General features: G+C 38.7%; 1 protein-coding gene, 1 long non-coding RNA gene and 1 other non-coding gene across 11 annotated transcripts in view; 2 read left to right on the forward strand and 1 right to left on the reverse strand.

The window, feature by feature from the left end:
* The window catches only part of OXR1 (oxidation resistance 1), a 374,848-nt gene that overhangs the window by 281,885 nt on the left and 70,944 nt on the right, over positions 1–22,019 (forward strand). For 2 of the 9 annotated variants that reach the window (XM_045861021.1, XM_045861027.1), the window contains exon 1: positions 21,040–21,350. The exons of 6 other annotated variants lie outside the window; for them this stretch is intronic. In XM_045861021.1, the coding sequence (XP_045716977.1) occupies positions 21,152–21,350 (199 nt within the window). In that variant the 5' untranslated portion in view covers positions 21,040–21,151. Of the gene's footprint in view, positions 1–21,039; positions 21,351–22,019 lie in introns of those variants that run through there. One more of the 9 variants, XM_045861023.1, reaches the window with a different exon arrangement.
* On the reverse strand, positions 7,436–21,297 carry LOC123833031. The gene is made up of 3 exons (XR_006788154.1): positions 21,161–21,297; positions 12,343–12,487; positions 7,436–7,720 (listed from the first exon to the last, which is right to left on the reverse strand). It is a non-coding gene; the product is annotated as an uncharacterized LOC123833031 (long non-coding RNA).
* LOC123833405 lies at positions 7,548–7,760 on the forward strand. Its single transcript, XR_006788243.1, has one exon. It is a non-coding gene; the product is annotated as a small nucleolar RNA U3 (small nucleolar RNA).

Here is a 22,019-nt window from a genome sequence, read left to right on the forward strand (position 1 = left end):
GTGTTCAAGTTCTTACACTGATAGTGAGGAATTGCCTTGGTCTGTAAGTAAAGGCCCCAGTCATCTAAACATGTAAAGCTTTATTTTTCTCTTGTGGAAAGAAGTCCAGAAGTGGGAAGTCACTGATACAGGCTCAGGATGTCAAAGCTGGGGTCTCTTTACAATTTTCTTAGACTTTGCCTCATGGTTCTAAGAGGGCTGCTGTAGTTCCTGCCATCACATCCATGTTCCAGATAGTAGGAAGGTGGAGGCAGGAAGTAATGGCAACTGTATCATTGAGGTAAAAACTTTCTGAGGAACCTTTAACAGACTTTAGCTCATGTCTCAGTGTCTAGAACTGTGTCAGAACTACCTAGAAAAAAGAAAGTAAAAAATTAGCTTTTTTTTTGCTAAATATATTGTCATTCCAAATAAAATCAGGAAGGAAGATGGCAGAGTGGATATTAGGTAATTAGCAGTCTCTTCCTACAGCCATTAAGTAACTGTATAACCTTAGAAAAATTATTTATTTGCTCTGCCAGTATCTCATCCTATATAAAATGGTTATGACTATTTGTTGTGCCTTAATTCCCTGGTCTCCATCCACTCCAGCATTGATTAGGGGAAATTAAATGAGGGCATTAGCAAATTGAAAAGGTAAAAATAGTACATAAATAATAAACTAACTTTATTAAAAAGGTAATAGGACAGAAGGAGTTGTATGTATTTGAAGGAGACTCTAATGCATACCTTTCCCCTTCTCTGGTCATCAGTGAGAGTGAAATACGCACAAAGCATCTAAAAGTTCATGTTGGACATTTGAAAAATATCCCAATGGGTAGTAAAAGCTTAGCCTTGAAATATACCAACTACGAATTATTCCATAGTCTATGAACTGTCTGAACTCTGGCCATTTGAGCAATCTTAGTACAACCCAGTTATGGTCTCGGAGCATCTTGAAAGTAGGGTCAGACATCTCTGTTACAAGGACAAGACACTGAAAATGTTTCTATCTGGAAATCACCAGTGTGGATTAGGAAAATAATTTTTTTCAAACCAAGGGGTGGAGGTACATAGCTGAATTTTTAAAGTAACACGAATGGTGCCCCCCTGATTGTTTTATGTATTCAAGATTACAAGAACTTCAGACATTTCTAGTTAAAAAATATATTTATATACCATATTTTTGGACCATAACATGCACCTAGGTTTTAGAGGAAAATAATAAAAAAATTTTGAAGCAAAAAAAGTGGTAAAATATTCAATAACATAAATGACATAATATTTCACCAATGTAAATGTAAACAGAACTCAACAGCAGCATTAACAACCATTATTCCTCCCAAATTTGAGGCAGGGGGGTGCGTCTTATAGTCCAAAAATAAGTACATATTTTTATATATATATCCTTTGTCAGGCAGGCAGTGTTCTACATAGAAATGCATTTTCCAATAGAATGATGTGTTAAAAATGTTTTCTGTCAAGACTATTTCTATGTAATCAAAATTAATGTTAAAAATCAGAGATCAGCTAGCTAATATCTTGAGGTCATCCATAAAATTACCTTCTCTTACAGATTCAGATTCAGAAAGAGTCAAATAATCTCTCAGTGAAAGATATCAGCAACAACAGAACTCTGTAGCAATACTACTAATTAATTTGAAACAGCCTGTCTCTTGAGAGCCAGACAGATACAAGATGAATAAGATACTTATTTCATTCAAAGATCTGAGATCACTCCCCAGAGGTCTCCTTCATTTTCAGCCGACTAGACTGTTGTATTTCACCCAGTAGCCCCGCATGACTGGGGCACGGTGGAGCGGGCCGGAGGTCAGTGGGCTGCTTGCTTGTTCGTGGATCACGGCTGCACTGATATTCTGTGAACAGATAGGACTGTTAAGTGGGAATCGCTGGAAGTATTCTGGAGCATTATGCCCAAGAAAAGATCATATGGGATTTTTGGAGGATTTTCCTCCAGCCGTTGCTGTAGGAGGTGGGGCCTGACCTCCGGTGTGAGGCCTGGAGGAATACAGCAGAGTCAACAGAGCAAGAGAGATGCTTCTGGATCAAGGGAAATGATTCTTAGGCATGGAAATCATTGCAGGAGCAGAAAATGCTGATTAAATGTCTCAAACACTCGTTCAGAAATGAAAGACAGGGAAGATGAATGGGCGAGTGATAAGGGTTGAGGTGCAGAAAGGAGAGCAGGGAGAGACTATGGAAATGATTGAAGTTTTTTAGAGTGGATTCCACACATACACAAATACAACCTTAAGTTTTCTAAAATCTCACCACTATTTTTATAGTGACTCTTGATAGTGTTATCTGAGGATGGGAAGCGACTGTGTTTTACATGCATGTGAATGGAACGTGAAATTAAGGCGGCAAATTAAGTGTCTTCAGAAATAGTCACCCTTGAATTGTTTATGTATCTCATTTTGCATGTATCTAGTAATCTTTTTGAGCACACAAAAAGTCTATCAAAATATCTTTGTGGCTTTAATTTTTAAGTAGTTAAAAATTGAATTGAAAAATATAAACAATTTTATTGATATGAGTCACATTTGGAGTGCTTAGTGGACGTGTAATATGTTTTCATTGTGTTCTGTATTTATTCATTAATTCATTCACCAAATATTTATGGTTGTGTGCCACCAATACTGTGTGCCAGTAATGAACTAGGTCATGCTGTAAAAGATCACAATCAATCTACTAGGAGAGATTTGATTCCAAGAAAAACTGATAAATACATTCAGTGATTTTCAACACACATTTTCTTGGAAACATATTACTGGTACAGTAATTAATGAACAATATCCTCTAATCAAAATCCCTTCAGTAAAACTTTAGTCCTCTGTTCTGAGGAAATTGCCATGTCTGCTATTTTTTACAACTTTATATACTCATGTACCCCTCATCAGCAGTCAGTGCAAAAAATAATGCTACATACTTGCAGTTTAGAAACTGAAATAGGAGGCACTGGGAGTATTTTAGTTCATAGTCTAATCAAAAAGACAGAAGATGTCTATACTCATTGAGAAAATATTATAGATATGCTCCCTAAACCTAAATATAGAATGGGAAGACAGAAGTTTTTCCTAGGAGATTTAGATCATGCAAATATTAGCAATAAAGAAAGATACAACACAATGCAATTAGACCTACCCTTCAGATCTTAATAAAAGGTTTAGGGAGAAAAAATTGTGTTCTTTATACTTAATGTGAAAACAGATACTCCCTTCAAATGGTAGTACTTATGTACTTCAGTACTTATGTGCTTAAGTGTGTACATAGGTACACACCCAGCTTGGTAGTGTCATCCACTTTTGGATAGATGGATTACATAGCACATTTTCTGTGCTTTTTATCTGGAAGGCTGCTGTGGCTTAAAATCTAAATAGGTTTATAAAATGCTACTTTGTTTCTGGATACTCTCATTCCATCTAATTCCTTTTCATGTTTGGCTTTTAATCAATAATTTCAGGCTAAATGTGGTCAAGTGTTTGGAAATAAAACATGTGGAATGAAATACTCTGTTCTCTGATGACAGATAGGTGGTCCTCCCTCACGGATGCTTGTTCTGCATGGATCTGGATTTAGGTGTATATAGGTGTTATTTCTGTATCATAGCTGTAAAAGGGGGAAGGTACTTTTTAAATACCAGTCTTTTTTTCCTTTAAATTTTGCTGCCTTTTGTTGCTAAATATAATTCCGTAGTTTAGCATATGATTTCCAGTTATTCTTGATTTGTATCACCTATAAATACCTATGATTCCAAAATACTGCCTAATAGTAAGACTGCGGTAATATCACTACTCTTCTTTTACCATATGGCTGCCTTGCCAATAACTCTTCAAAAGGAACTGACTTTCAAAACATTCCCTTCTATTATTTCACTTTCGTCCTAGTACTCTGCCGATTCTGCCCTCACATATTTTTCTCTATCACCTTCAACTAACAGAATACATCTCTGAAACAGATATATTTGTAGTCTCATAGCAAAGACATTTGAGAAAATCAAGCTCACACGGAAGAAGAGCAAAGAGCAAAGTGCAGAACAGTGCTGGGCTCATTGCCCAAGGCACTTTTGGTGCTGATCGTCTAGGCCAGCACTGGCTTGTTATGAAAAATGACTCTAAGTGACTATGTGCCGACTGAATTTATGTAAAGGGGAAAATTAATTTACAAGTCATGGCTTAACTTACAATTGCCGACTTCATGTCCATGTAAATCATGTGCTGTGTTCCTGTTGTCCTAAAATAGACTCAGAATGCACAGTGCTGTTTCGGGCTGCCCCAGGCTTCTTTCCCTGGACTCTTAGATTCCTCAAAGGATCAAGTTTAATTGGGGATTCTCTCCCAACGTCAGTAGCCTGTTTCAAAAAGATAATGAAATATTAGAGTGCCTCATCAGCTCAACTTCCGTAAATCTCCTGAAGATTTACTCTCAGACTAAGCCCCACTCGTCATGTCAAAATGTGTCTTTATTAATGATGACACACCAAAAGGGTATATAATTTATATAGATTTACATGAATGAATGACACATTCCCTAAGATGAACAAAGAGCTAAAAAGTTAGCTTAAGGACTTAGAAGAAAAGTCCCCAAAACTAAACTATTTCAATTCAGACAAAAAAGATTACAAAATCAATAACAATAGCTTGTGTCATTCTTCACAGTTACTCTATAAGATAGATATTATTAATATTATTATACCCATTTTACAGCCAAGAAAACTGACTCTTGGGGGAAATGAACTTGTCCAAGGTTATATAAGTAGGAATTGATGGAGGTAGAAGTTAAATCATAGAAATATGACTCTAGAGCTGGCCCTTTAACATGACAGTCACCATGACACCAATGATAGTCACACAGACTGAATAATTATTTGAATCACAGAATACTTCTTAAGATACTCCTACCCAAAAGGTAAGGTTAGATTTATTCACGTGTTTTGAGCTAACATTATTTAGAGAAAGTAAGGGTAATGGAAGAATAAGTTCAGTAATATCTCACAAAACCAAACATGGACATCCAGACCTTGGGGCGTAGCCCAGGATCACTGACTGTTTCTGCAATAAGCCAGTGGCCTGGAGAAAACAAACAAACAAAAACCAGAGGGGCTTTGCTGGGATGTTATTGCTCCGGGTGTGGTCCACTTCGAGTCTGGCAACATTAGCACCATCTGGGAGATCGTTAGACATGCAATTTCTCGGGTCCTGCCCCAGACTTGACCGAATAGTAAGATCTCTAAATGATTCCTTTGCACATGAGAATTGGAGAAACCCTGGTCTAGATGCCTAGAGACTTAACCAATTGTAATGTGTAGACCTTGTTTAGACCATGGTTCAACAAGCAAACTGCAAAAAGACATTGTTACCTAGCGGGGTGCGTGGGCAAGGACTAGGTCTTGGATTCTACAAAGGAATGAGTGCTATTTCATGAGGTGTGATAATAGCACCCAACAGTTAATATGAATGTTCAAATCTCTTAAAATTTAGATGTGTACTCTGAAGCGTATAGGGGTGAAATGTCTTGGATTTGTTTTAAAATGTTTTGGCAAAGAAAATAGCAATAAGTGATACAAAATCTTGAAAATTTTTTAACCTATATGATGGGCCATGATATTCTTCTACTTTTGAGTATGATCGAATTTTTAATAATTTTTAAATGCCAAAAAATGGTCTTGTGCTATAGATATTTTAGAAATAACTAAAAGAAAAAAGTTTCTTACAGTAAAAAAGGCTTAACCGTTGAACAAGATGCCAGAGAATCTTTCTGCAGAGGATTTTAGAAACAAGACATATTCATCGGTTTGGGGCAATTTTAGACGTAGTCCTGGTAAACGCCAGAAGACTTAAAAAATCTGTCAAGCTCCCTTTCTCAAAAATTATTCTATGGTAGATGTTATACTTTGTGAATATTATGGGCCATTGATCTTAGATTTAATGCCTTAGTTGTGTTTTTTTTTAAAGCAGTCAAGGGTGCATGTGTTGACGCCCCATTTTCTCCTTCTTGGGGCACTGTATGGTTGACTGATGGAATGCTGTGCTACCTACTCCCCCAGCTTAAGTATTTAAAAGAGCGTCCTGTACTGATTTTACCCTGCTGAGAGTCTGTGCTGGCAAGAGCAGACTAAGGCCTTTTGATGTTACACGGGCAATAGCAAACCCTTTAAACTGGTGTGTATTTGTCATATACACAGGCACTCCTTTCAACATAGCATAAACCCTTACCTTAATGCACCTACCCATTCCAAACGTATCATTTTTTTTTTTTGGCTTCTGGAAAAGGGAGCAAACGAGATTCCCTAAGCTATTAAAAAGAAAAACCAAGCTCTTCTGTCACTTATTAAGTGGCAGTGTTTGTGGTCATGTGTTTTATATTTTCCGGCTCCTGCCTATAGAAACCTGAGAATGGTTCTCAGAAGCTAATAAACTCGGCCAGCATCCCCAGACGCAGACCTTGTTCTGTTCACAGAGGAACTGCCAACGCCTGACTGGTTTAGTAGGTGCCTCATGTTTACAGAGTGAGTCAGTGGATGAACAAGACTTTGCTTCCAGAAGCCTTCCTGCTTTAACCACAAGGAGTTTTTCTCCCGTACTATATTTGGGTCCATTGGTTTGGATTTAATGGAATAAACCAGAGCACCTAAGATTTTCCTTCAGACAAATATGTACTAGGAGAAATAAATGAGTCATGGGATGGTGGAGGGCATTTTCATTGTGACTCTGAATCGGAACTTCTGACACTCAGGTGCTGTTCCTTGTGCTTCCTTAATTTAGGTTATGCCCCCAAGAGGCTTTCTAGTTTCAAGATGTTACATTGTTAGATGTGTGCGATTTTCAGTTTTGTAGACACCTGATTTGTTTTTTCTCCCTCTTCCTTATTCTTCCTACAGATGCCCAGTCATCTAGTCTCTCTGTTTCCTCCACAGTACAGCCTCTGCATAAAATTCTCTGTACTTCTTGCCAGCCCTCAGCACAAACGAACCCTGGTAGTTAGTTAAATCGTGATCTTGTGGCGTTCCACAAACATTTTCTACTCACCCCTCTACCCCTCAGCTGTTCTGCTACAGCACAATATTATAATCGTTGGCTACAGAATTGTAGTTAGCATAATTTGTTGTTTTCCCTAACCTTGTTGCTACTCTTAACATGGTTATAAAATATAACCACATTGTAAAAGATCAAAAACTCATTTAAAACTGTAGATGGGTTTGAGAAGAAGCATGATGCAAAGTTTCATTGTTTAAAGAATTAATAATTATAGCAAAAATTGTATTTTCTCTATTTTAAAAGAATTTAATTAAATCAAGAGTAAGCTTTAATGTGTGTATGTGCAAGTGTGTGCAACCCAAATGGGTTCTATCAGAGAAATAAAACAGTAAGAGGATACTTTTAAAGGATAACTTTACCCCCCAAAAAGGTAAAATCAAGACATATAAAAAGGAACACATTAAATATTTTATTTAACTCATTAATGAGGGATCCAGTAAGATGTTACCCCAGTTCAAAGGAGAATCCAAATAGCCATATTATAGGTCAGGATTATTAAACAAATGTGCAACGACTGTACTTTCAGGGATCATTTCTATAGTTCTTGACTAGAGAAGTTTCTCGGAATGTGTAGAGCACCTGAAACCACGAGGAGAAGACACAGTGTTTTCTTCTGAGCATGAAGCTGGTTTTTGGTGTTGTTTTTGCAACTGCCATAGCCATTGGCGTCTGTTCTTCTCGTCCTTTGGAAGAGTGAGAGGGAGAGAACACAGTCTGAGTGGAGAAAATAAATACATGCATACATACATGCATACATACATGCATAAATGTGCTACTGGAGGCACATTCTTCCATATTGGGGAGGAAAGTTAATTCAAAATCTATTGAACAGAGTTTTTACTTACTAAAGACAATAATGTCCTTATTATTTTGCATTGATAACAGTTTGTACAATTTATAATTAGTTTCCATAGAATCAAAATCAGATAATCCCATGCTAATGGTATTCACAACATACATATTTGCTGGCTAAAGAAGCATTATTCTATTGTTAGCAATACACTATTTTGCACATACCTATCATAATTATATTGACTATGCGGGCTTTTCTCACACCTTTCTTTCAGTCTAAGATTTCTTTGAACTAACTGCAGCTAAATCAAGTTGGTACAAGGAACACTTGAGAGAATGGGTTTTCATTGGGACCCCACAGATTTTGAAGGTGGTAAGTGAAAATGAGGGGCAGAAAGAGAAAGCACAGAAAGATATGTCAGGAAGTGACATGAAAATAAGGCTTTCTGAAGACAGGCTATAAAAGTAGCCAGAGGCATGATGTAGGTATGGGAGTGCTCAATCTTTCCCAGCATCTGTGGGTCTGGGGTTCTCAGCCTGGGCACTGCTGACATCTAAAGTGGGACAGCTCTTCATTGGGGGGCTGTCCTGAGCATTGCCCAATAAGCAGAATCATGGCCTCAGCTTACTAGATGCCAGTAGCACACCCTCAGGTAATGGTAGTATCTCTAAATATTTCCTGGGGGAACATTTGACAAATTTCACAAGTAAAACCAGAGGACACCCAGATACATTTAAATTTCTGATAGCAGCAAATAAGCTTTTAGTATAAGTATGTACCATGCAACATTTGGTATAGACTTGTACTAAAATTTTATTTTTATCTGAAATTTGAATTTAACTAAAAGTCCTATATTTTATCTGTAAACCTACTAGGAGGCAAAACTGTCCATGATTGAAAGTCCACTGTGCTGTTGATATCAGTAAGTTACGAGCAAACACCCAAGATACTCCTGGCTAACCTGATTGGTCATGTTGCTTTCCTTAACCTCTCTGACCCCAGTAACCTTGTTTGCAAAGGAGAGCTCAGATATAATGGAAATAATGTAGGAAATACCCTTAATACAATGCCAGACCTAGTAAATAATTGATACATGTCTGTTACTACTATCTGGCAACCCCTTACAAGATGGCGCCATAATATTTACTCGTGTCTGGACTTAAGTTTCACTAACGAGGAAGATTGTATTGTATGAAGGACACAACAGGAGCCCTGCAGTGATTCTCAGTCTGGGCTGCACATAGAAATCACCTGGGAAGTGTCCTCCCAGCTGTCTGTATCCTACCTCCCAAGAGATTTAGATTTCATTGATCTGGAGTGTGGCCTGAATGTTGGGATTGTCAAAAACTCCTAAAATATATAGCCAAGGCTGAGAACTACTCTTTGAGAGAAAAGAAAGAGTATCAGACAATTGGCACTCCTTAATAATGAAGAGAAGGGGTGAGCTCGACTTAATTGCATCTGATCCTTGGGTTGTAGAAAAGTGGGTTGGAATCTAATTGAAAGAAAAGATGGACATGATTTCATTCACTCATTTATTCAACAAAATAGAATATCTGAGTGCCTACTACATCCCAGGCTATGTTCTAACAATACACAAACAAATCATTTTAATCTAATTTCAAAGACTAGAACAAAGGCCTACATGGCAGATAGTATCATTACAAAAAAAAATCAAATGAAGTCATCAATAGTCTTAATAAGAAAGCAAGATGGGGAGAAGCCAGTGTGACTGGACAAGATGCCCTCTGAACTTAGCTCTTAGAAGAGGCAGAAATAGCAAGAGTATATTCCAAGGACAAGTAAGAGGATGGCATAAAATTAAAGAGTGTCATAAAGGCCAAAACACGCTAAAAAAACTAGCTAACCACAGTAGGCTCATTCTGTGAAAAGGGAAGTCCTAGAATAAGGGAGAATAAGAAGGGTGAGGTTCTGTTTTTGAGGAAGATGTGCAGCGTTTAACAGATTGTTAGAAGGCAGACCAAGCATACCGCCCATTGTGCTTTATTTTCCTTAAGAAGAATGAGCTACTAGAAAATACAAAACAAAAACTGTGAAATGGAAAGTTGTAGGCTAGCATGGGTGAAGATAGATTACCCACATCCACTTTACATGTATTATTAACCTCTTGCTCCAGAAAACTGAGTTATCAGTAAATTTTTATGTGTGGCACAGAAAAGTTGATAGTAATATTATAGGTCAGATAGTGTATTTGTGAAAATTATACCCCTTTTTATAACAGTCAGACCTCAAAATATGTATCGTATAATGGTTTAACTACACTATGAGTTCGTTTTTTGTTCAAGTCTGAAACCGGCGTTCTTGAGTGGTGGGTCGCTCTCCTCTCAGAGTGGATTTAGGGACCCAGGTTCCTTTCCTGTGGCTCTGCATCTTTAATAAGTGGCTTCTCAGGTCTCCATGCTCCTCTTTTCCAGGCTGTGAAAAGGAAAAATCTATGGAGGGTCGCCAGTGGATGCTTTTGCGGGCCAGGTTTGAAAGTAGCACACATCACTTTTGTAATCCTTCCATTAGCTAGAAATTAGTCACTTAGACACCCCAATTGAAAAGAAAACTGAGAAATGTAGTGTGTCCAGGAAAAAAGAATAATCAGGTTTGGTGACAGCTAACCAGTCTCTACCCAGAAAATAGGAGGTCTGCCAGAAAACTGTAGTTAGATGAATAATTTAAATTTTAAAAATGGGGTTGAAATGGAATTGAAGGACATAGAAACAACCAAGGGTTGAAACCACTTGGAACTGGAAAAACACTGACCCCTTGGAGTCTGTGCCTCATCATCTCCTGCATATTAGGAAGGCATTCAACAAATAATGACATTGTTGACAAATGAGAGCTGGGTGATGGTGCCATTTAGTGGATTCAGACTTCTTCAGATACTGTGTCCAGTGAGTGGTAATCACTGTCAACCAGGAATGCGGTCTCATGTGCTGGGTGATGTGACTCTCCTAGCCCATGTCTCATTAAACACACAAAAAAAGAGAAAGACAAATTTAAAAATTTTTTTCATTTTATTTTTTTCCATTACCATTTGTCCCCCTTAGGCCCCACCTGCCCGCAATCACCACACTGTTGTCCATGTTCATGATGGAACAGAGACAAATGTGTGGCTGACTCGGTGAGAGAGATATTCAATGACAGTGCAAAGGAGAGAATCAACAGTACTTTCAAACAAATCTCAGAAATCTAGAATGTAGGTCAGCAGATTTTTTCTGAAAACAGCAAAAGAGTAAATTTTTTAGTCTTCTGGGTCATCAGGTGTCTGAAACACTAGCCCTTTTCTGCTGCTGTAGCCCTAAAACAGCCCTAGACAATACATTAATGAACCAGTGTGGCTGTGTTCCAATGAAACTGGATTTACAAAAACAGGTGCCAGGCCAGATTTGACCCATGGCCCAGATTTTGCTGAACTCTCATCTAGATGTATGTAGGCTGAAATCTGAAGGTGGTAAATCTAAATTTGTTCCTTTATGGCCCAAGAACAATGGGCCTAACACATTACATACAGAGGAACAAGGTAGGCATTGTTTGCTCTTCTTTTGCAGATGAGAGAGCCAAATCTCAAGAATAAATAGCTTGACCTGGCTTTCCCATCTGGGTAACATTTCATGGGACATCATGCCACATCAGCAAATGTTTGGGTGAATTGAGAGACTCCCAATTACTCACTCAGGTGGAGTACTTTATGGGGCCGCACTCCCCAGGCGAAAGCCCTGGGTTCTTCTGGCTCTGTTCTTAGTCAAGTGTGTGACCTTCGAGAGACTCGCTTGAATTCTCTGGACTTTGGCTAACAAAGCAATACAAATAACAGACTCAACTAGATAAACACCAAAGCCCTTCTCAAGTCCAGAAGGATTACTCTTAATACTTGTTCAGGGCATCATGTGAAAGAGAATTGACACTCTTTGTAACTCAAAAAGCAATTCTTTTCAATCTTTGCTAATATAGTTTTACAGAAAACCAATATATAAAACATAAAAATGGCATTTTATGAGCACGCATGGTGTTTTACAAGTTCAAATTTGTAATATTTTCTGATTATAAAGGCATTTACTGAGAGAATTGGGCTGATATGAATGAAACTGAAGTTTTATGCTGGGAGTAATAGATAATTGATGGATTCTTTTTAGCATCAGCACCTCAGAGTTCTACTCATTGTGACTTGGTTATATGTTTGTTTGCATGCTTTGGGTTTTATAATGTCAAGAAAATCCCATTCCCATCTTCGTTTAAATGATAAAAACCAATTAATAGTCTTGCAATCTAAGAAAACTCATCAGAATTCAGAAATGGCAAGAGAAGCCTGAAAAATAAAATGCGTTAAATTCACAACATAAATAACCTAATGCTCAGTATATTAATTTGGCATACATGATAAAAATAAATGTAAAGTAAGCATTTGAAAAACAGTTGAGGTAAGCTAAGTTTATGGTGCTAAATGAATCCCAGAATCTTAATGGCCTGTTGTAGTATTTATTTCTTGCTCATATTACATACCCAATTCTGGTTGGGGGTGGGGGAGCTCTGATCCACACAGCTTCTCAGGGATCCAGGCTGTTGGAGGTGGTACCGACATCTCATAACTGTCCCATCTGATGCAGGTAGTGTGTATCCTTGGTTGCTAAGGCAGGGGCAGAGGCATCTGGAGCGCAACACATTGACTGTTTTGTACAGAGGCTGTTCTTTACATGGGAGTGTAAGCCACACCTGTCAGTTCTGCTCAGTGTTTGCCAAACTAGTCTCATGACCCTATTTCAGAAATTAATGTGTCATGCACGTGGACTAAATATGCAAAAGCACTTGGAAGAACTATAAGGGAGCAGATTTCAAACATGTTTCATAATCAAAAAATGCAGGTTCCTGAACCCCACCCCCCCTCGACCCTGGAATCAGGATCTCTGGGGTATAGGAGGGAAATTTGCATTTTATAAAATGTTCCACAGCTGATTCTTATTATCAACAGGAAGCAACTGCTCTGAACAAGTAGTGTTTTTAAAATAGAGGAAAAGCAACAATTAGATACGTAGATTTAAGATTACCCTGCTGCCGTGTTAGAGGTGGTATTAAGGGAAGAAATTAGATGCAGGGAGATTTCATGTCACAGACATATAGGGTTCAAAAAGTAAACATAAATGTATTTGTGTATGTGAGAGGGGACCCCAAAAAGCAATTTATTTATAAAAACATTGTGTATTTATTCTTATATGTTTAAACGTCACTCACCGTCAAAGTACTATCCATTTGATGCAATACACCTAGCTTTCCACTGCTCAAAACAGTTTTTGAACTCACTGATTTTGATGCTTTTTAGTGCTTCTGCCGTTTTTTTGCTTAACCTCTTCCACATTGCTAAAACATTTCCCTTTGAAGACTTTTTTTATTGGGTCAATAGGGAGGTGGGGGCACTGGGGTCATGCTGGTTTTGGTCAAAAACTGCTGAACGCAGTGCAATGCACTCGTAAATCACCCATCATGAAGTGGACAAACATGTTAAAAGAGTCTTCAAAAAAATTGTCTGAAGCCAAAGGCAGCCTCTCACAACAGTGCTAGCTGGTACACTCATACAGATGGGTTCCTAGAACACTCACCTAGTGGGAGAAGCCTACACTACAAGGGACCTGCCCTTCATAAGATAATTACATTTTGGGGGTGTGTACCCCCTTTTATATCATAGTGTGTTAGCAGCGCCAGCTCAGTCTAAGAGCCTAACAATGTTGTTGTAAATTTCTCTATTTCAGAATCATCCCCCACCTCCCTGCTCCCTTCCTTGACTCCCAGAAAACCAGTAGGGTAGTCACAAAGTAGCTGCCAACCAGTCCTTGTTCCTCATTTCAGTAAACATTTCATATGCCACTGCTGCAGACAGTGCTGGCTGTAGAGCCAACTCAGCACCCATAGACATCTCTGGATAGGGAGTGGTGCCTGGGGTAGGTAGGCATGACCTGATTCTCTTTTGAGAGGTTGCTAGAAGTGGTCAAACATGCCTGTTAGGGCACCACAGAACTGATTACGTATACTGCAGTGTCTTCTGCCTTCTGGGAAGACCGTTAAGAGTAGATCTGCACTGGGAGAAAATGCCCTGGGCATGATTCTTTTGGAAAATAAATCTGTCTGGCCAGTGCTGGATTATTTAAGGGCCGACAGTCCAGGTTTTGGTTTCTCCTCCTACATCTGCCTGGATTCTGGCATTACGAGTGTCTCTCCCCCATGGTGTTTGGGATGGGGATGTGGAGAGACAGAGAACCCCCATACACTCTGGGAAGAAAAATAGATTCTCTTCCTTTCAAACATTATTCCCAGCACCTACCAGTTTGCTGTTCATGTGCCATGACTGAAACAAGTGGAACATTGAGAAGAACTTGGCAGTGCTGCCCAGTGCTTTCCTCTGAGAGATGGATGGCCTTGTGGACAGGTTCTCTCTTTATTGCTGTTCTTCAAACTGTCTTGTATTGACAGAGCCCAGGGTTCCGTTCCCCCCCGCCAAACAGGTGAAAACAAACACACACCTGACTGCCAGCTATAGACTGAAGCTAGAAACTGGCATTTTGGCATGAAAGTAATAACTAGTAGCAGGCAGAAGTTTCTTCTAAACTATTTTGTTCTCTCAGAGCAAAGATAGGGAAATTATTTCTAATACAGTCTTCTCCAAAATGTAACTGATGGCTCTAGTAGCACTTAGTTGCCTTTAACTTCATGAGAAACAATTTTGTTAGATTGTATTGTGACAGCTGTCACTCAGCATGTGTTAAAAAAAACATCAAAATTGGTGAATTTTCGTGTAGCCATTTTAATATTGAAGGTAGAAAAAATATTTGGCACAATATGCTTTATTATTTCAAGAAAGGTAAAAACACAACTGAAATGCAAGAAAATTAAGCAGTGGATGGAGAAGGCGCTGTGATTGACTGAACATGTCAAAAGTGGTTTACTAACTTTTGTGCTAGAGATTTCTTACTGGACTATGCTCCACAGTTGGGTAGATCAGTTGAAGTTGATAGCAATCAAATCGAGACATTAATTGAGAACAATCAACATTCTACCACACAGGAGATAGCCAACATACTCAAAATATCCAAATCAATAAAGTGATTGATGAAAATGAAAAATGTATTTTATTTTATGGAAAAAAACTAAGCAGACTTTTCCATTATTATATAACTTTAAAATATTTAACATAAATCCTAAAAATAACATATTAAAATAAAGCATTTAATGTATCAGCTTTTGTAGAGTAAGAACATTACTATCAAGAGTCTATTTAATAACATAAATAAGAAGTGGTAGCAACATGTAAGGACCTAATATAAAATTAAGAGAGAAGTAGGACAAGGTTGGAGAGGATGAGTCCAGAAAGATGGACAGAGGGTGACTACTTAATGGGGATGCATACAGTTCCATCTGTAGAAATGCACACTCTACCCCAATCCCGCACAGTACAGGCAGTAGAAAGAGAAAGAAACCTGCAGTGAAAGAAATCTGTAAAAGAAAGGGAACATGAACATTTGTCTTTGTAACATTCCTCTTTAGGGGGTTTGATCCAAAGACTTTTAAAGCTTTATTAAGTTTTCTCAACTTTGGGCATAAATGGCAGTATCTTTGGCACTTGTTCAATAAACTAAGTGAAACTGATCCAAAATCAGAAGTTGCCACATTGCAGGTGTTCAGTACTTGGGGCTAAAATTATATAATGGTAATTATAATCTTTGATAGGGCATTCGAATAGTCCTGAAATGTTCCTGTGGTAAGTTGATGTGACTTATTGTGACCCAAGTTTCTATTACAATTCTTAATGATGGTATTTCTGGGTCCTTGTTTGATTACTATATATGTTATTTCTGACAAGGGTGTAGTTAACACTTTTAAGACAGTTTTCAAACTGAGAAAAAGCTACATGGTTTAGTGGGGCTTGGAATGATTATACCCAAGGTTGGCATCTACTGGAGGGGAATTTGTTTTTAACCAATACTAAGCTCTTTCCCATTCTATTGCAAGGCCACATTAAATCTTTATCACATGCGCTCTGGTGTTTTGATCATGGCTGTGTCAAAACAACAACCTCCTTGCAGTGGTAATTTTGGCACAAGTGAGAGTCCCACATAATAAGGAGTTTGAACACTAGCAAAAGCCTTTTAGTAGAAAAAGAATCATTAAGGCTTTGAATAAAGATAGGGTTAATGTCAAGGTAAACAATTTGGCTATCTTTCAATTTGAGCGTTATGTTTATTGAGAGATCCAGATGTACTAAGTAAATGACAGATTCATTTCTGTATTTTCTTAACACTTATAAAATATCCTTAACTAGTTCACTTTATTGAGTCTATCAGTGATTCTGCTTATCACATCAGAAATTTGAGTGCTGGCATTTCTATCTAATGAAATGGCTGCCAATGGGTACCACATAAGAAAACTTTGCTTGAGATTAAGGAAAGAAAAAGATTTTCCCCAACAAAAGCTGAAGGACTTCATCACTGCTAGATCTGCCTTACCGCCCCCCCCAAAAAAAAAGAACTAAAAGGAATTCTTCAGTCTGAGATAAAAGGATTTCAAATTAGTAACACAGAAAATATGAAAATATAAATCACACTGGTACAGGTAATTAGTGAAACTCAGAATATTCTAAAACTATAATATGGTGGTATGTTAATTGCTTAACTCTATTAAAAAGGTTAAAAGATAAAAGTATTTTTAAAAAAACTATGGTTACAATAATTTGTTATTGGATAGACAATGTGAAAAGAGGTAAATTGTAACATCAATAATGTGAAATGGGCAGGAGTAGAAGGGTAGAGTCTTTATAGGCTATTGAAATTAAGTTACCAGCTTAAAAAAGACTGTTATAAAATGTTTTATTTGGTAGCTAGAAAGCGAACAACTACAGAAGACACCAAAAACATAAAAAGAAGGTAATCAAAACATTCCATATGGAAAATTATTAATTTACAAAGAAAGACAAAAAGAGGAAGATAGGAACTAAGGAACTACATAACAGCCCCAAAGCAGTAAGATGGCATCAGTAAGTCCTTACCACATTCTTACTTTATTATTGTTAAAATGTGCATATCATCCAAAGTTGCTCTGCACGTTCAGTGCAACTCCTATCAAAATTTCAGTGGCATTTTTTCACAGAAATAGAACAATTTTAAAATTAATGTTAAACTACAAAAGACCCCAAATAGCCAAAGCGATCCTGGGAGAGAAGAACACATCCTGATTTCAAACTGTATTACAAAGCTTAGAGTAATCAAAACAGTATAGTACTGGCACAAGGACAGACACATAGACCAATGGAACAGGATCAAGAACCCAGAAATAAACCATGTACGTACTGTCAACTAGTATTTGATGAGAGAGCCAAAAATACTCAATGGGGAAAGGACAGTCTCTTTAATAAACGATGTTGGGAAAACTGGATATTTATATGTAAATGAATAAAATAGGACCCTAACTTATATCATACACAAAAATTAACTACTCAGAATGGTTTAAAGACTGAAATGTGAAACTTAAAACCATAATAGTCCTAGAAGAAAATCATAGGGAAAAAGCTCCTTGACATTATTCTTGGCAATAGCTTTTTTTTGTTTTGTTTTTTGGATATGATGCCAAAAGCATAAGTGACAAAAGCAAAATAAACTAGTGGCGCCATATCAAACTAAAAAGCTTCTGAACAAAAGACACATCAACAGAATGAAAATCCAACCCAAGAAATGGGAGTAATTATTTGCAGCCTATCTGATGAGTGGTTAATATCCAAAACAAACAAGGATCTCATAAACTTAATAGCAAAAAAAACTCCAATTAAAAATAAACAGAGGACCTCAGTAGACATTTTCCAGAGATGACATACAAATGGCCAATGGTACATGGGAAGATGCTCAATATCACTAATCATTAGGGAAGTGCAAATCCAAACCACACTGAGATACCTGTTAGTATGGCTATTATCAGAAAGACGATAGATAACAAGTGTTGGTGAGGGTGTGGAGAAAAGGGAACCCTGGACACCACTGGTACAGTCACTGTGGAAAACAGTATGGAAGTTCCTCAAAAAATTACAAATTGAACTATGATATGATCCAGCAATCCCAGTTATGCACATATCCAAAGGATATGAAATCACTCTCTTAAGGAGATATCTGCCCATTATTGGATGAACAAATAAAGAAGATATGAATATATATATATATATATAGAATATTATTCAGCCATAAGATAAATACTGTATGATCTCACTTACATGTGGAATCTATAAAAAACAGTGAAATGCATAGAAACAGAGAGTAGAATAGTATTGAGAGGGGCTGGGAGTTGAAGAAATGGTGAGATGTTGCTCAAATGTTACAAACTTCCAATTTTAAAATGAATAAATTTTGAGAATCTAATTATAGCATGGTGACTATAGTTAACAATAGTTTATTATATGTTCTTGAAAGTTGCTAAGGGTAAATATTAAATGTTCTCACCACGACACACACACATAAATGGCAATTATGAGTTAATGGAGGTGTTAATTAACCTGTGGCAATCGTTTTGCAATATACACCTCTATCAAATCATCACATTGTATATCTTAACTTCGACTATGTTATTAAAAAAAAGAATGAACAATTCTACTCCTAAGTATATACTAAAACATATCCACAAAAAATTTTGTATGTAGATATTCAAGAAACCTTTTGTATGTAGATATTCAAGAAACCTTATTTATAACAGCCAAAAAATGTGTCCAAATGTCCATGAATTTATGAATGAATAAACAAAATGTGATATATCCATGTAATGGAATATTATTTGGCAATAAAAAGGAATGAAGTTAATAATACATGCTACTATATCAATAAGCTTCAGAAACATTAAGTGTAAGAAGCCAGACACTAAAGACAAGATATTGTATGATTCCATTTATAGGAAATGTCTATTAAGGGCAAATCCACAGAGACAAAGTAGATTTTTTCAAGACATCAGTGTTTTTTAATATTTATAGATAAAGTAGATTAATGGTTGCCTACATCTCGGCGTGGGAATTGGTAGGAGGTTTCTTTTCTGGGTGATAGAAATGTTCAAAAATTAGATTTTGGTGATGGTTTAACAACTGTTTAAATATACTAACAATCATTGAATTAAATACTTTTAACAGATGAATTATATGTCTTTTAGATCATTATGTTAATAAAAGAAAAAATTTTTTAAGGATAGGAAGGGTTGATGTGGAGGAAATAGGTAGGATAAGGGGGCAGGAACCAGAGTGGAGAGAGAATAAAATAATACAACATAGAGGAATAATTAAGACTGGCAAGTTATACCTAATAGACACCAGACTAAGATCAAGAGCTAATTTAAAGAAGAAGAGACATTTGCAGGAATAAGGACTTCCTTCTGAGGCAAAATAGGAAGATGAATTTGTGTGTGTGTGGTACAGTGTTCACGTCTGATGGCCTATGATTTTTTGAGTCATGAAGAAAATGAAGTAACATGCTTGAGTAATGAGTTTGATAATTTCAGGAGAATGGTGATGGTTCAGACAACAAATATAAAGAATAAAAAAGGTGATTACATAAGTAAAATGATTCTGAAGCCATTATGACTTAGCTCGGTTTAAATAAAAAATAGTAAAGTTCTTAATCATCAAGGTTATACATTTTTTTCTCCATCAGCTCTAGATTTCCATGAAATAGAAGCAGGAAAAAAAAATGGATTAACTGCCTGTAAAACAGTATTTGAACAGGTTCCCGCCAAGGTTGCATGTAGAAGTGCCAAATGTAATCAGGTATAATATATTCAAACACTTTTGGGTATGATTATCACAAACTAAATGCCAAAATTCAAAATGTAAAGTATCTTAGAAAACAATTTCAATCTAAGTTCATCAGGATTAGATTTCAGTCATTGAAATTTGATGTTGAAAGCTTACTGAGCCTGAGATGTTAGAAGCAGTACTGAGCATGGTAAATCTTCCTTATCAAATAGAAATCGCAGAAAAAAGAGGAGCCACCTAGCTACTCTGCCCAAGAGGAGCAAAGGAGGTACGGCGGGGAGTCTGGGGCAGTGCTTTCCCATGCAGCGTATCTGAACACGCGCTAATGCATACCCCTGCGTCCTTTCTCACAAACACTGGGAATTACAGTCTGGGGTAGTATTAATCTAAAAATATAAAAGTGCCCAAACATTTTATTTTTTTAACCAGACATATATATAAGTGATGCTGATGTTAGAGTGGTGAACTTTGTCCAACTTAGTAAGAATTTCAGCTGAAATCAGTGATGGTGGGGAAAAGATCAATCAATTTATTAAAAGGGGTAAGGAGGAAGTCTTTTAATGGCACGGTAAAAAAAAAAAAGCTTAAGAAAACCTAAAAGAGCTGTAAACTGACGTGAAAGGAATAACCAGATCTCACTGGTGACGAAATCAATCGCGTAGTAAACGTCTGTCAAAAGTCATCCCTCTTTCTCTGCCTAAAGGAGGGTAAAAGGTTCAACGCTGATGCCCTTGATTACCTTGCCTTACAGGACCCGATTCAGGCCACGACGAACCTTAAACGTAGCTATTAATGTCTTTATTTTACGACGACGGTCTCATAGTGCTTCCTAAGAAGCATTTTGTCTATCTAGGCTGGTTTTACTTTAACTATGATTGCAATTTTACCTTAAAACTAACCGTCCCGTCTTCCTCCTCTCCACCCCGCCTCTCAAAATTACAAGCTGGAGAAGTTTCACGTGGATTGTGCGCCTCCGCGAACACGCACAGACAACCCCGCCCCCCCGCCCCGCAGCGAAACTTTTTGCCACTGCTCTACCAGGGCCCCAAAGTGTATAAAAAGCCAGCAAACCCTCCCCTGGGCTATTTTCATCCCCTGCTCAGCCCACCAGCCGCAGCGCTGAGCCTCCACCCACTCCCCCAGCAGTCCCCAAAGTTCTATAGGGGCCGGACGGGTCGGGGCCGGCAGGGAGGGGCGGGCTGCTCCATTGGAGCGCGGCGAGCATGGGGGAGGAGCAGATGGGGCCATCGGCTTGCTGAAAAGTCGCCAGCTTTTCAACGCATGCAGCTGTTCTAGGAGATGTGTTCCTCCTTTGGAAGCTCAATTTTGCCTGCGTGGGTGTTTGGAAGCAAGAAGAAAAACTTTTCTAAACTTTGTCTAGCTTCTGCTCCCCCGGTGCGTGGTTCCCTGATGGTTTGCCCCAGGGCCGCGCTGGGGACGCCCTCGCCCCCTCCCTGCCTCCAGTGAGGCGCTCAGAGCCACCGCCCCCTTGTCGGGTGTGGCGGCTGCCGCGGAGACCCTTGGCCTCCTCGGCCCCTGCCCCGCGGCGGCATGGACTACCTGATCACGATCACGGGGAAGAGCGGGCGCCTTCTGCGGGGCACGGCCAACCGCCTCTGGGGGTTCGGGGGTGGCGGCGAAGCCCGGCAGGTGTGCTTCGAGGACTACCTGAGGGAGCCCGCCCAGGGGGACCCCGGGTGCGGGTCCCCGCCCCCTCGGCCCCCGGCGCCGTCCAACCCCGAGGGACCTGGTGAGCCCAGCCTTCCTTCGCCTCCCACGTGGCAGCCCCGGGCTGAGGGCTGGGTGGCGGTGTGCGGCCCAGTGAGGGGCCGGACCGGAACGGGGAGGGCGAGGGTCGCGGGGCCCGGGGCAGGTGCGCCAGGCCCGGTAGCGGCGGGCGGGGGCGGGGTGAGCGGGAGCCCTCACTCCGCGCGGGGACGGGAAACTTTCGGCTGGGTGCGTCGGAGCTCTTCCTGCTCTGCCCTTCCTGCTTGCTTAACCCACAGCCGACTTTCTTTACCCCGCCAAGTGTTTCATGGGTAGGATCCATTGGCTTTTCCCTCCCACTGGGAGGTGAATGATATTACCCGATTATGACGCCCGTCTTCTTCATCTTTGAGGTCCTTAAGATCGCTGTGCCTATTTTGAGTTTGGGTCAGCCTTTTTGGTATTTGACAACTGTTAGGTTCACTTCAGCACTTAATACTGTGGAAAAGAAAATGCTTAACTTAAGCTGGAACCTAGTTGATTTTGTGCCCTGTATTTCGTAAGGCTCCATGTTTTACGAAATGCAGGTGGCATAACCTAGAAACTTTTTTCTCAATTGCCTGCTACTACGTTAGTTTTCGTTCATCATAGTGTCTCTGTATAATACTATTCTTTAAAAAAAATCTGCCAGTCATAATGGTATGATATTTGA

Source organism: Phyllostomus hastatus, unplaced genomic scaffold (genome assembly GCF_019186645.2).
Source record: "Phyllostomus hastatus isolate PE091 unplaced genomic scaffold, TTU_PhHast_1.1 phas_scaffold_21, whole genome shotgun sequence".
Lineage (NCBI taxonomy): Eukaryota > Metazoa > Chordata > Mammalia > Chiroptera > Phyllostomidae > Phyllostomus > Phyllostomus hastatus.